This window comes from Mauremys mutica, chromosome 4, assembly GCF_020497125.1.
Source record: "Mauremys mutica isolate MM-2020 ecotype Southern chromosome 4, ASM2049712v1, whole genome shotgun sequence".
Classification (NCBI taxonomy): domain Eukaryota; kingdom Metazoa; phylum Chordata; order Testudines; family Geoemydidae; genus Mauremys; species Mauremys mutica.
In genome coordinates, this window is record NC_059075.1 from 105,338,150 (window position 1) to 105,353,358 (window position 15,209).

The 15,209-nt window shown below is 41.7% G+C and overlaps 1 protein-coding gene and 1 long non-coding RNA gene across 6 annotated transcripts in view; one reads left to right on the forward strand and one right to left on the reverse strand.

Moving 5' to 3' along the window:
* Positions 1-4,345, forward strand: part of LOC123370023 — a 29,364-nt gene extending 25,019 nt beyond the window's left edge. The window contains exon 4 of the long non-coding RNA XR_006579246.1: positions 4,230-4,345. This is a non-coding gene — a long non-coding RNA (uncharacterized LOC123370023). The remainder of the gene's footprint in view (positions 1-4,229) is intronic.
* HPS5 (HPS5 biogenesis of lysosomal organelles complex 2 subunit 2) overlaps positions 1-15,209 on the reverse strand; it is a 46,263-nt gene that overhangs the window by 15,448 nt on the left and 15,606 nt on the right. For all 5 annotated transcript variants that reach the window (XM_045016167.1, XM_045016169.1, XM_045016164.1 and 2 more), the window contains exons 8-13: positions 15,122-15,193; positions 14,412-14,500; positions 12,996-13,174; positions 12,577-12,735; positions 8,840-8,999; positions 4,217-4,340 (exon numbers count right to left, since the gene is read on the reverse strand). In XM_045016167.1, the coding sequence (XP_044872102.1) occupies positions 4,217-4,340; positions 8,840-8,999; positions 12,577-12,735; positions 12,996-13,174; positions 14,412-14,500; positions 15,122-15,193 (783 nt within the window). The remainder of the gene's footprint in view (positions 1-4,216; positions 4,341-8,839; positions 9,000-12,576; positions 12,736-12,995; positions 13,175-14,411; positions 14,501-15,121; positions 15,194-15,209) is intronic.

A 15,209-nucleotide genomic window follows, 5' to 3' on the forward strand; every position in this document is an offset into this window, starting at 1 on the left:
AGCCTGAGAGAAAGTTCCTCTGTTCCTCAGGGGGAAGAGTTTTTATTTGTGCTGTTTCCTTTGTGCCTATTTTAGATCTAACAGAGTTAAAAATGTACCTGAAGAAAATAAAATTCTTTACAGTTACCCTAGCTTCCATTAGTCCTTCCCTGGAACAGGGTGACTGGTATACTGCCCCTGACTTAGGGCTGGTCTACACTAAGGGGAAAAATCGATATAAGATACGCAACTTCAGCTACGTGAATAACGTAGCTGAAGTCGAAGTATCTTATATCGATAACTTACCCGTCCTCACGGCGCGGGATCGATCTCCGGGGCTCTCCATATCGACGCCGCCACCGCCGTTCGCGGTGGTGGAGTTCCGGAATCGATATAAGCGCGTTCGGGGATCGATATATTGCGTCTAGATGAGACGCGATATATCGATCCCTGAAAAATCGATCGCTACCCGCCGATACGGCGGGTAGTGTAGACGTAGCCTTAAAGGACACTTACTTCCATATCGCAACCTGTCCAGATCAACAGAAGTTTCTCAGGTTTGTAGTCAGTGGAACTCACTACCAATTCACAGTGCTTCCATTCAGCTTATCAGCAGCCTGTTGCATTTTCACAAAGTGCAGGGTGCAGGTAACCGTATTTGCAGAGATTGGAAATCCATGTGATTCCTCCACCGGGATGACTGCCTGGCAAGAGGCCAGTCCAAGTCTCAGTCACTATTCAGCATGACCATCATTCAGTCCACCTTCAATACACTAGGGCTGTTTTTCAGTATGGACAAATCAGTTCTAAAACCTGTGCAAAGAATATTGTTTATCGGAGCATACTTGGATGCTACAAAAGCCCAGGTGTTTCTGCCCCGTCAAGTCTCCAAATGCTTAGAGACATAGTCTTGGATCTAAGAGCACATCCAGTTACCGTAGCACACACTTGGCGGAAGCTTCTGGGACACATGGAGGCATGTACCTGCATAGTACAGCATGCTAGACTACATGTCAGCCCTCAGAAGGCTTCAGGGATGGCTAGCGTCGGTGTATGTCCCCTGCTGACGTAGTTTAGACAGAGTGATTAGTATTCCATAGGTATCCTCTCTGGACTGATGGACAGACCTTTGGCATATTTGTGCAGGAGTTCCCTTCTTTTCCCCGCAACCAATGCTTAAGCTGGTCACGGATGCCTCATCCCTGAGTGGGCCACATCAGAATCCTGCAAAATCAAGGGTTATGGCCCTCACAATGCATATAAACATCAGAGAGCTACATGCTACCAATATAGCCTGTTTGACCTTCCATCCACATACTGTTGGGAAAAAGTCTGCTAGCGTTAACGGACAACACAACAACTATGTCCTATGTGAACAGACAGTTCCTTCTAGCTGTGCCAGGAGGTAATTCTGCTTTGGGAGTTCTGTATAACCAACTCCATTCACCCCAAAACTGCTTGCTTCCCAGGCGAGCAGAACACATTGCCAGGTCCTCCTCCGCTCACCACGAATGATCACTGTTTGGACGTGGCCAGGTCCATCGTCCAGTTGTGGAGAACTCCCCAAGAGGACTTGTTTGCAACAAAGACCAATAGAAAGTGTCATCAGTTCTGCTTCCGAGGGTCACAGCCCAAGTTCTTTGATAGAGTTTCATGTTCACAGACGAGCTCCCTCCTGTATGCATTTCCTCTAACACCCTTACTATCTAATGTCCTGTTCAAGGCCAAGCAGGATCGTGCTTACCTCATACTAATTGCACCAGCATGGCCTCAGCAAAATTGGTTCTTGGTCTCCCTAGCAATGCTAGTAGGATCTCCTCTGGCCTTTCCCATTGGATTCAAACATGACTTCTCAGGCTGGAACATCCATAAACCATAAAGTTCTGATGGAGAATGACCCTCCCATCTGGTTTGGGACACAGAAGACCAGACTTCCAAATCTGACCAAGATGACTAAGTCCCCGCAATAACAGTGGAGCAGAACCCATGTAGACAGGAGACAGGTAAGCTGAACCCAGAGGTGGTAGTACTCAGGATAGTGAAAGTGGCGTGTCTCTGGAATGTACCGGCCCCTTAGGTATTGGAAGCGGCATCAGTACTGCATGCTCTTGCTGACCTGCTCTAGGAACTACCGTTGCCGGTCGTGGCTGAAACCACACTTGCTCTGCTGGGGATGCTGGTACCAAAAGGTTAAGCAAGTCTCTGTGGCAGCATACCTCTGACATCATCAATACCAGAATTGGTCTGCAGTCTGCTATGTCTGTATAAGAAATTTAGGGGTCGGTCTCAGCAGACCTGGCATAGGTTCTGGAGTTGACAAACCCCTCTTTGTGGCAGAGGAATGCTCTAGAAAACGCTTCCCCTTCGAGTCCCTCAGAGTCCTTGCCTCTAGCTGGCCTTGCTGAACGAGGTACTGAGTCCCAGAAAGATCTGTGTCTCTTCCTTGATACCAGAAACACAGTACATGGTGCTGAAGACGTCTCAGGAGGTGCACTCTGTACTGATGGCGCTGGGCTTGGAATACGCTCTGAATCCAACGGCTCCAAAGGAGAGCAAAGTGCCACTTCCATAAAGAGATGTTTAAGTCTTGCTGCTCTCTTTTTTTTAGAGTGGGGCTTAAACTCTCTACAAATGTGACACTTGTCACTGATGTGGGACTCCCCCAAACATTTTAGGCAGTGGGGCTGTGGGCCACTGACCAGCAAAGCTCTAGCATACGATTGGTAGGACTTGAACCCCAGAGAACAAGGCATGGCTCCAGTGCAGTGCCTGCTACTGAGACTCAAATTTGGTCCATAATTAATCTAAAAACTGAAACCTATCACTAACACTAACCATGAACTATAACTAAATACCAATTAAACAACAGACTATATACAAACAACGAGCAAAATCAACATGTAACAGCAAGACTGGAAGTGCTCCAACAGTCGTCACCGTCCTTTTATACCTGCAAGCAGTGGCGAGTGATGGCAGAGAGTGCTTGAGCCACCCTGATAGGTACCACTCAGGGAAAAGGTTCTCCAACAATTATGCAAGGCGCGCGCCCACACACACACCTCTAGAGTGGAATGGACATATGCAATCACTCGAAATAGAACTTCTGGATTCTCTGGTTAAGCAGTTAACATTCACCACTCAAAGAGCTCCTCCTAGTGGTGACAGTACAACACAAAAAGAGCTGCTCTTCAAATTTAAGAAGAGGAAATGGGTTTAAAGCCAGTAGATTACTCATCTTAAAATACAGTGAGTGTTGAAGGGAAATTTTTATAGACTATTATAGACCACAAAATAAAATTTGATACTTGACCCAAGCCTTTAAACTGGAGTAACTAGAACGTAGCAAATGAATACTTATGGATTTAATTTTCTGTCTGTGTAAAAATTAATCTTCTCTTGTAATAAACTTTTTAAAAAGGATATAGCTAGGTATTTGGAAAGATCAAAATGAAGGTGTGGATAGTCATAGAAAGCTTATGGATGAAGCTTTCAACAGACTAATGGGCATCAAGTAATTTGATTAAAACAATATTTTATTATTGAAGGGTCTGGGAACAATACACTTACCTTAGCAAACTGAATGAAAAGGGCTAACCCAACATTTCAGGATAATGCTACAAACACCATGGGCCAGCACTTCTGGTTTTAAATAAGATGCATTATATTCAGAGCTCTGAAATAACCAGTTTTATGCAAGATATTTTCCCTCCCCCCCATCATTTTAGTGGCTTGCTTGTTTTGTTTTTTAAAGGCGCACATTTGATTTTTAGATGCAAGACTTAGTTTGTTCACATACAGTATGTATAAACCACAGTTGATTCCAGATACCTGTGATGAATGCATAAGATTTACTGAAGGAAGGAAGGGACAATTTAGTTGATTTGGGGTACATATCTTGACAATACATACCATCATTAAAATACATAGCAGGTCCTTACAATCTTCAACAAGTACCAAAATGCTAAATCCCATAGCCACATTCAATAGACTCACTCAAAGTAGGAAACACTAGCCACAAGACTATGGTGTATGTTCTTAACCTCCATTTAAAACTCAAGAGTGAAATCCTGGCTCAACTGAAATCAATGGCAAGACTCTTATTGTCTTCAATGGAGTCAGGATTAAACTAACTTCGCTAACAAATTTGATTTTACCTTTCAGCAAAGCATGAATCAACAATGCTATGAATTCAGAAAAAAGGAATGTAATGGATGAACAAATATCCTATGATTTTTACCTTTCCTTGACAGCTTGGAGGGAGACCAGAGGAGATGGTGAACGAAATGACAATGGAATACTGAATGGGAGAAAAGTCTCATTCCGATCAGTCTCAACCACCACAGAAGCATGAGATACGTTGTCTAACAAATGGAATTGAAATAATAAAATTATGAAGCAATGACTTGACAATGAAACATATAATCCAGTTATGACCCACACTTTAATAGGGAAATTTTACTCTTGTGACCTAAATTGTGTTTTCTTTTTTACTTGCAGATTCTTTTGTGGATTTTTTTTTTTTTTTTTTTTTTTAAAGAGAATGGGAGACTGGAGATAGAATAGAATAGGGAATAGTAATATACACACACAGCCCTTGAGATCAAGAGCAATCCTAGCAGTACTGGCCTTAGACCTAGCAGGTATTTGTTTTATTAATCTGTTGAAGCTTTATTTGATAAAGCAGCAACTGACAAATCAGTGGCAGTAAGAGAACTCTCGATGGATGACTATCTTCTGTACATGGATTTCTGGCCTATTCTGAGGCAACAGCTCAATGCTATTTTCAGCAGGTAACCAAGATGGCTCAAAAAAACCCTAACATAAATATGTCATATTAAACTATGTAGTGGTATTTCATGAAAGTTAGATTACATTTGATTATACAGGTCTGTACCAGACATGCCATTACTAAGGTGTCTATCACCACTGCATTTAAGGAGATATCAATGTGTAACTTGATCCAAACACTGTGGCTCTTCATATCAGCCTGATATGAGTAACCAGTGAGTAACCAAAAGAGCCTCCACCATGTCCTTTACTACTACCGTATATACTCAATCATAAGCCAGTTTGTTTATAAGCCAACCCCCCAAGATGGATCAATAAAAATGGAACATTCATAAGCCGACCCTATAATTCAGGGGTCAGCAAACTTTGGCTCCCAGGCCATCAGAATAAGCCACCGGTGGGCCGAGACGGTTTGTTTACCTCGAGCGTCCGCAGGCATAGAGGTAAACCTAAGTAAACAAAGTGTCCCGGCACACCAGCTGCTTACCCTGATGGGCTGGGACAGCAACTGGTGGGGAAATGTTTTTTGGGGGGAGAAGCTGAGAGTCAGGGGAATAACCCCTGTGACTACCCCCCACATAACCCCACCTCTAGCCCAGGACCCCCACACTCTCCCCATCCCATCCCTTCCCACCTTATCAGGAGAGGGCCAGGGGAGGATGTCTCTGGCCTGGCTGGAGGTACTCCGACAGGCTGGACAGCGCGGCCGCAGCCTGCTCCGGCGGGCCAGACCAGGTGGCACGGCCACAGCCTGCTCCGGCGGGCTGGGCCGAGCGGCACGGCCACAGCCTGCTCTGGTGCACGGGGCCAAGCGGCACGGCTGCAGCCTGCCAGCCCCGGAGCTGCAGCTGCTTCAGAGGCTGGGGATAGAGCGTAGCCAGAAACAGAGACACTCTGGCTCCGCCTCTTTCCTTCTGGCTCTGCTGGCTGTTCTGCCTTGCCTTGCTCCCTCTGTTGGGGGGAGGGGCTGTGTCCCACCTCTCCCTCTCTATACCCATCATAAGCCGAGTCCCACCTCTGGTGCTTCTTTTTACTAAAAAAATTTGGCTTATGAACGAGTATACACGTGATTTGGTCCATTTACCCTTTAAAAGAGGCAAAGGCCGATGAGGTCAAACTGAAACCTAGTTACAGTTAGAAGCACAGATGGTAGCTATAGGTTGCCACAAGGCTGACATCTTATTTTTAGGTCATTTACGTAGTCATCTACAACACTACTGACTCCAGGCTAGCTTGCTCTTATTTCAGAAGTTGGGTGCACTGGGGTGTTTTTTGTTTTTAAATCATATCCTAGTACAAGAAAAAGACGTACAAAGTGAACTCGATCACATTTTTTAAAAAAAAGTGTGATTAAGGAAAAGGATTATTTTAAGTAATGGTGATAATGCTCTTAGTAGTACCTCAAAACAAAAAGTTTATTTTTCTTAAAATGGAGCTGAACTATCAGTTCTACCGCCAGCATTCAAAGCATCCTTATGGAAATGGGCCTCTAGATAGTACCGAAAGGTCAGCAAGTGGTGTTACACTGCTTGCAACCAAAGTTTTTGTTCACTAGGTAGAAAAGTAGCAATTTAAAGACTAATGGCCACTTATGGTAATGGGAACAGAGGAACCAATTCCAATGTAGAACAGAAGACAGCATTCATTAAGACCTGTTTCTCAGGAAATTATCTAAAGCAGTGGTTTTCAAACATTTTTTCTGGCGACTAGTTGAAGAAAATTGTTGATGCCCATGACTCAACGGCGCGGGGGATGAGGGGTTTGGGGGGGGGGCACTCAGGGCTGGGGCAGAGGGTTGGGGTGTGGAGTGAGAGCTGCAGGGTGGGGCCGGGAATGAGGAGTTTGGGTGCAGGAAGGGGCTCCGGGTTTGACGGGGGTTCAGGGCTGGGGCAGGGGATTGGGGCATAGGGTTAGGGCGCAGGCTTACCTTGGGCAGCTCCCTGTCAGCAGCACAGAGGGAGTGCTAAGGCAGGCTTCCTGCCTGTCCTGGCACCATGGACCACGCTGCCTCTCGGAAGCAGCCAGCAGCAGGTCCAGCTCCGCACTGCTCTCACTCGCAGGCACCACTCCCCCCCAGCTCCCATTGGCTGGGAGTGCGGAGCTGGTGTTTGGGGTGAGGGCAGCGTGCGGAGCCCCATGGCCCCCGTACCTGGGAGCCGTACCTGCTGCTGGCCGCTTCAGGAGCACAGCACAGTGTTGGGACAGGTAGGGACTAGCCTGCCTTAGCCAGGCAACACCGCCGACAGGACTTTTAACAGCCCAGTTGGCGGTGCTGACCAGAGCCGCCGTGACCCAGTGCCTTACACTCTGCGACCCAGTACTGGGTCATGACCCAAAGTTTGCAAACCACTGATCTAAAGCACCAAATGAAGCTCACAGATACAGAAGCATCTAGGACTTTTATAGTTTGAAATAACTAGCCACTTTGAAATCACAAACTGAGCAGCAATAGGAAAACTAACTCCAAATGTGTAAAGCTAGTCTCTTCACTTGAAAGTTTTACTTTCTAAAATACATTAAGATGGCATAACCAAAAGGTAAAGATAGATGAACAAATGTCACAAATGACAAGTGTAACGTTCTTGGTCACAAAACATGCATTTATTAAGAGTACAAAACTACCTAAGGATGGAATTAGCTCTTAAGACTTTATTTTTTTCACTCTTTCTTGACACACATTCTGAGAAAGTCCAGCAACACCTTGGCAAAAAAAAATGTTGCACTATGAAATTTTAGTTTAGACACCAACAGATTCACTAAAAAGAGAGGCCAAAGAAACCCTCTGACATATTTTCATATGCTTTAGTATAAACCACCTTGATTTTAGAAAAGAATGAGTCTAACAATACAGTTGCATTCTTCTCCTTCCCTCTTGCAAGATCAGGGAGATCATAAGGGGCGTCATCCCTTCCTACAGGACGCTCCCACTCTGCAGGGGATAGCAGGTTCATTCCTTGATGAGAAGGAAGTTTTGCTCTCTGGCCCCACTTAATTTTAGGTCATCAGCAACTCAGGAGTCAAGAGAAAAGAGACGCCACAACTTCTCATAGCTAGCAGCTCTAAATTGGGTGGGTGAGGTGGAAGGAGTTTAATATTTAATAGGAATGGGCCCTTCAGGTCTGCCTCATCCAGCTCTTGTGGTGCATCTGAAGAGACAGCTCACTATATAAAAAAAAACAACAACAAACCCAATACTCTCCCTATAGCATTGGAGTATATTCCCAGCAGAAGCCCAAGAGCATCTCCCTTTCCGCAGGCCATTCTATCCCCTCCCCAGCTTTCTCTATCAACACAGACAGGCAGCAGCATAGAAAGGAGCTACTAACAAAGGTGTGTTTTTTCAGAAAGGAGAGCTTGCACTAGCCCTTGAAAAGCAAGAGAAGCCTCTAACTTTTGTCTAGCGATAGATATTTGTTGGGGGAAGAAAAGAACAAAGCTGGTTGGGTGGAACAACAGGGTTACTCAAAAGGCTGCACCCCTCATACACTAATGTGTAAATGTACAGGAGGGAATCCCTTCCAAAAAACCCCAGAAAAGAAACCCTGCAAGAAAGTTAAAAACTCTTGACCCACACGTAGCAGCTCCCTGGCACCAATATAAGGCCTGGCTCAACTAGAGTTAGAATAGGACAACAAAAGCGAAAATCAGGCTAGCAGAAGCTGGATTAATACTGATGCAGGGTAGTTTGCCTTAATGCTAAGAATAATCTCGCTGAGTTACCTACAGAAAAAGGAAATCTTGAGTGAAACCCTGGCTCTACTGAAATAAATGGGAGTTTTGCCATTTAGTTCACTCGAGTTGGGATCTTACCCCTAAAGTTTTCAGTAAAAGGTTTTACTGCAAGAGGCCACAGAAGTGGTGACTTTAGGTTTACTACTAGCAAGATGTGGCAAATGTGATTCACCAAACAGTTTATAGGGTTTAATCAGGGATATCTAAACGGTGGAAGACAAATGGAATTTACAGCTATGAAGGGTTTTATTATTGTTTTAAACCTAAACACCATATCACCAGCTACTTGTTAAACACAAAGAAGGCAATTGAAAAGCATATTTTCATTGCAAGCCATTACCAAGCTCCACCTGCTCTTCTTCCTGGTGTGTAGTAAACTCTTTAAGTCTCTCATCTTCTGACAATGTTTGGCTGTTTAAGGAACAAGAGTCTTCATCTGACTGACTGCCTCTTCGACTAATAACACGATAAATTCCAGAGTCTAAGACACTGAAACTTTCCTGTAGGGCAAATAATAAAGTCACATGAGCCACAAAAATATCCTTATTAAACCACACAGAGAATTCAGTGCACCACCAGAGCTTTTAATCTGAAACCTTGGAAATAAACACATATATGCCACATTGTATATTTATAAAGAAATTGAACTAAGTAAGAGTTAAAATGAAACTTTTAAAGGAAGAGTAACTACAAAAAAAACTGCAAGGCTGGTGGGCTGAGCACAAGATGAGGAACTAAGAACTCCTCGGTTTTAATATCATCTCTGACAAAGCCACATTGTATCTTGGACAAGTCACTTCCTCTCTGCACTTGCCTATAACGGGAGTTTTGGTCATGGTATAACTGCAGTTAATTGATTCTTCAATAACTAGTTAGCTAACACAATTGTAACTGCAACTATAGATCCTCCACAAAAGTTTGCTCCAAGACGCACGTTTCTCCCTGGTCATGGTTCAGCTCAATCTGTGCATTTCTGCATCTCTACAATATGAATAACCTCACAGGATGTTGTGAGAACAATCAGTTGTCTAAAGTGCTTTGAAGATGAAAATAGCTATGTAAGTGCCAAGTATGAAGCAAGTTTTTCCTTTTCACAAGATACTAAAAGTTAGGCTCAACACCTAACCAAACACATGAGTAAGACAGCACTTTTGTAAGTAAGATTAAAGCCAATTTTTAAAACTGAGTAAAAATCTTATGCCCAAATGAGGTCACATTGTCACACAAACCAGTATTTTCTGAAGAATGTTACAGCACTCTAAAATATAGCTTTAAAAAAGAAATACTGTCATGCAGGATCATGGTGGGTCAGAGAACAGAATTAAGCAGCCCTAGATGAACACGAAATCTATCAAAACATGCCCTTACAAATCTAGAAAACTGCATAATTAACATTTTTAGATTCCTACCCCAATTAGTCTAGTTAGTAATAGACACCCGAAGTATCTTGCAGTGTGGTTTTAGCCATGTTGGTCCCAGAATATGAGAGACATGGTGGATGAGGTAATACCTTTTATTGGACCAACTTCTACTGGTGGAAAGTACACGTTTTGAGCTATGCAGAGCTACTATTCAGATCTGGGGAAGGAAATCAGAGCGCGTGAGCTAAATACAAGTTGGGACAGATTGTTAAGCATAAGGGATAATGCATGTTGTAGGCGGCCACTTGAAAGGAAATGGGCAAGAGAGGGTTAGATTGTTATGCATATGGGATTTGAAGTGGACAATTAAGGGTAGCAGGCAGTGGGGTGTGGGGATTACAAATTGTTGTAATGGACCGTAAAACTAGTGTCCCTGTTGAATCTGTGTTTTTTGGTGTCTAGCTGAATTATTAATTTAAGTTCCCAGGCTCATCTTTTGAAGGTATTGTGATATTTGAGGGAGAGTATTGAAAGAACAGATATGGAGTGATCACTTTGTGAGAAAAGGTTGCCCACGGGCAATATGCGTTTTTTTCTTTTATCATTTTTTTGTGAGAGTTCATTCAAGAAGGTAATGATTGACTGGTTTCATCCACAAAGTTGAATGAGTTGCAATAAGCATGTATAGGACCCATGAATCTTGAAAGATGTGTTTGTTGTGTGAGGTACTGATCACTGTAGCACTGGAGATACGTCTGCAGGTTTTGCCTCTGTTATTCTGGCAGGGTTTGGTGCTGCTCTGAGTTGGTTACATCCCGGTCAGTGGGGGGCTGGCTTCTGATGAAGAGCTTGGCAAGGCTGGGGGGTTGTTTGAAGACAAGAATAGGGTGCTCAAGAAAGGTTTACTTCAGGATGTGGTCCGCATCAAATACGGGTTTTAACTGTATGATGATACCCAGTATGGGTTCCAATGTGGGGTGGTAGGTGTCAACTGGGAACTTAAATTCGTAACTGTGGTGGATAACAAAAACCATGGACTCAACAGGAACACTGGTTTTATGGCTCATTACAACAATTTGTAATACCCTCCCACCACTGCCTGCTACCCTTAATTGCCCACTTCAAACCTTTTATGCATAAGAGTCTAACTCTCAATTGCCCACCTCTTTTCAAATGGCCTCTTACAACATGAGTTAACCCTTATGTTTAACAATCGGTCTTAAATTGTATTTAGCTAAGACACTCTGATTTCCTTCCCCAGACCTGAATAAGAGCACCATGTAGCTTGAAAGCTTGTACCTTTCACCTACAGAAGTTGGTCCAAAAAGATATTACCTCCCCTCAACCTTGTCGTCCTAAATATCTGACCACTATCAGTGAAGAAAGGCAACTATAAGATAAACCTTTTTTCTAATCTGCAGAGTGAAGGATTATGTGACACTGAGCCAGCGAGGGTTAGGCAACCAGCAGGCTGGTTGATCCAAAAATCAACCTTTAAGGACATATTAGAATAGTATTGAAATGGTAAACAGGACCATTCCATGTTAAATAGACCAGAGTTCTTGAAATGTAAACCTCTATTGTTAGAGAATTAGAAGCAGATATTAATTATATTTGTCTGTTTACCTATACTTTATTAGAAGTTTAACAATGTAATCTAATTAGCTTGTAGATGCGAAACTTCAGTTCCTGTCTGTAATGTTTCATTACTATATTCTATTGATTCAGAGATCAAAAAGGGATATTAACATTTAGATGAGACTTGTGGTATAATAATATCATTGTCTTTATTTCTCTCTGAAGTTTGTAGTACACTACCTATAAACCATTTGAATGGGTAATTTGCGATATGCTAATCAATGCAACTAGTTTATCTGTGTATACATAGGAAATAGAAGTTTAGCTTCAAAGCAACAATATACACTGCCTATTCTTCATCCGGGAAGGCCCCTACTGTGATCATTTGCTGTCAAGAGACTTATCTGCTGAGCTTCAGGCTCGGGCCTGATCCTTACTCAGATCTGCTTAAACTTTGATGGGGAACTTCAAGTCATAAGACTGCGGTCTCCAGGTGTACCCTAAATTATCCCTGTAAATTCTCATGGAAGAATTTGAACAAACTCTTTACATCGACTGCCTATTGGACTATAACCTACTGAACTGATTCAGGAAGGACTTTTACAAATCAGCATCCTCACCATCTCTACTATGAAACTGACCTAAGAACTATACTCATATCTGTACGTCTAATGATTTTTAACCACAGTAATTCTCTCTTCTTTTAAAATAAATCTTAGATTAGTTAATAAGAATTGGCTGTAAGCGTGTATTTGGGTAAGATCTGGAATATTCATTGACCTGGTGGGTAATGTCTGATCCCTTGGCATCAGTAGGACTTTATATATGGTGAATAAGGTTTTAAATAATCCCTCACCATATAGACTTGGCTGTCTGGGTGAGAGCCAAAGGCTGGATTGCTTAAAGGGAACCAGTAAGGCATTACAGAAGCTGTTTCGTTACTGGCCTGGTGAATCTAATTATTAGAATAAACCACCCATTTTGGGGATTGTCTGCCCTATTCTTTGCAGTTTGCCCTGATCGAGCATTTTAGTATAGTCCCTCCAGCAACCACAGTCACAGACGGCAATAGACAAGCTTATAACAAAATGAGGAAGAACTGAATTAGGGGAAAAAATTCAACTTTATATACACCTACATGTGATGAAATACTGCTCCTTCTACTGCTGCATGCAGAATCTAAAGGTTCCAGCTTTGATATCAATTCTTCCAGTTGGCTAATGACATCACTTTGGGTTGAGAGGTCCAGCTGCGATTTCAAGTGCTCTAGTTTGTCTAGAGGCAAAAATTTTCTTGCCTAACAATACAAAAAGCAAGAAGTTTGTTAATATTCCTAATGCTCATATGAAACATAACAGACTGGTTTTAATTTACTACCCACGCAATTATAGGCTACGTTTTCTAATAAAGGAGTAATTGCTGATTAGTTCTACAATTACATGTCAACATGACAAAAAGCTCCAAAATCCAAAGTACAAGTTTTACAGGATTTGGTTTAGGACAAAAGGACTTAACTGAATAGATGTAGTAGAGAGGTGGGAAGAGGTCCTAACTTACTCTGCAGGAAATAATAGAGTTCTGGAAGAGACAGCAGACTCTGGCAGCAAGGCTCCAGAAACCTCTTCTCAGCAGACGTTCTACACAACGCTCCACTAGCAGAAGAGAGAAGTGCGAGACTTTTCCATTCGTATGCAGACAGAACAACTCATTTCTGTACACTGCTATATCCTGGATATCTATATAAAACAGATGAGCAGAAAGGTCTTAGGGATGAATGTACTTATCAGTATTCCTTTCCATTTCTGGGAAAACTTGGAAACAATTTAGAGAGACAAAATGGGTGAGGTAATGTCTTTTATTGGTCCAAATTCTGTATTGGACCAATACAACGTACAACAGATTTAGTGTGACACTCTGAGTAAGTTCCCCAGACCTGAAGAAGAGCTCTGTGTAAGCTCAAAAGCGTCTCTCTCTCACCAACAGAAGTTAGCTCAATAAAAGACATTACCTCAGCCACCTTATGTTTCTAATATCTTGGGACTGACACAGCCATAACCACACTGGAAACAGTTTGTACTTTTCAATCTGTCTACTAATGATTACAACAAATTTCCATTCCTGAAATACACAAGTAGAATATGGGATAACAATTAGATGGCACTATGTTAGCATATAATTACCATTGCATACAATTAAAATTGATGAGTCCTTTGACCTTTGCCAAGTTACTTGGAAATATTTAATTACACATTATGTACATGTTTTTTCTTTGAAAAACAAAACAAAACAAAAAAATGCAGACTACATAGCACAATGACAGGTGTCCGAATATTTGAAATGAATTAGTTGCTTGTTACGGATTTAATCACTTTGATGTACAAGAAACACTAAATGTGCAAATGCTCCATAACAGTGGCATTTTGAACTGTTAATATCAAGAGTGCAGTTAAATACCTTTAGAACAGTTCTAGGACCAAGATAGTACCCACATAAGCATTTGACATTTATTAGTCCTTTTGTGTAACATGGCAGTTGTCTAAATTGAAGAATGTAAATACAATTTAGAAGAACACTGTACAAAAGTCTCCTAATCTGTTAGAGTCAGATCCACATTAGATATTTTTTTAAAGATAATAAAATGGAGTAAGGAGAAGCAAGGAAAGGAAACCACAATATTTATGATCTTTCATTGAATCACATTGGGCCATTTTATTTTTGTGATTCAATATACTGTCCCCTACTACCTTTATTTCATAAGCATCCAATCCAAACAAGTAATTTGTGAAGATTAGTTTTCAAAGGGTTTCTTTTTTTAATATTCAAAAATTTGTCTCAAATTGCTGATCATTAACTAGAAAGTTATTAGTGAATGTTATTTAGCCCCCTTGTGGAAACAGAAATTGTAAGTACAGAGTCAGGGGAGTCAAAATATAACGAACAATGTAGCAAAAACTTAAGTTCCTTAAAGTTCACCTTTTACTTCACTCCAAAGTAAAACTTGAACATTTTGAGGAATGAAGACATAAATGCCTCTTTCTGTCCACGACATAACACAGTGCTCGCTGTAAGCAAAGAAAAAATATTAAGCATTGTTTCAAGAAGTTTTAATGTACTCATTTTGGAAAGAAATTCTCTTGCCAGAGTACTCCATGTAATAGTGTATTTAATTAATCTATTGATTTTTTTATTTAGAGAACAAGATCTGAACTTTAAGGACACAGCCTCCTGCCCTAACATCTCTGTTTTCTATAGTCTTTAACCGAGCCCATATAAAAGGAATTCAGGTAGGAAGATTATTTTGTAGATGTTCCGGTTAAAAAAAGGATTTTAAAAAAACCTGACTTTTGGAGAAGGTTTGCAGATTTACATGAAACTGTGAACCTGTAAAAAAAAAAATGCGTTTAGTAGAAATGCTGAAAGTTAGTACAAATTTATGTTTTGTTGGCCAGACCTGGAAACTTAAAGAAAAGTAATTAGGATTTTGAAAATAATTCACTAGACAACAGGGTTGCGGGGTTTTTTTGGGGGGGAAGTGGGTTAAGAGGAATTGGAGCATGGGAAGAAGAGGATAAACAAATCAAAACTACTGCTCATGGGCTTTGCAGGATGTTAATTTGAACAGATGTAATGAAAGCCAACACAAAGAATAGTGTTAATAAAGCAGAGCGCCAGTAAATACTTACGTCAAATATAACAGTTTTGGGAAAGACAAAGACTGGAGGGAGCAGGCGGAAGTATTATACTGAGGATCCAACCTATAAACATATAATA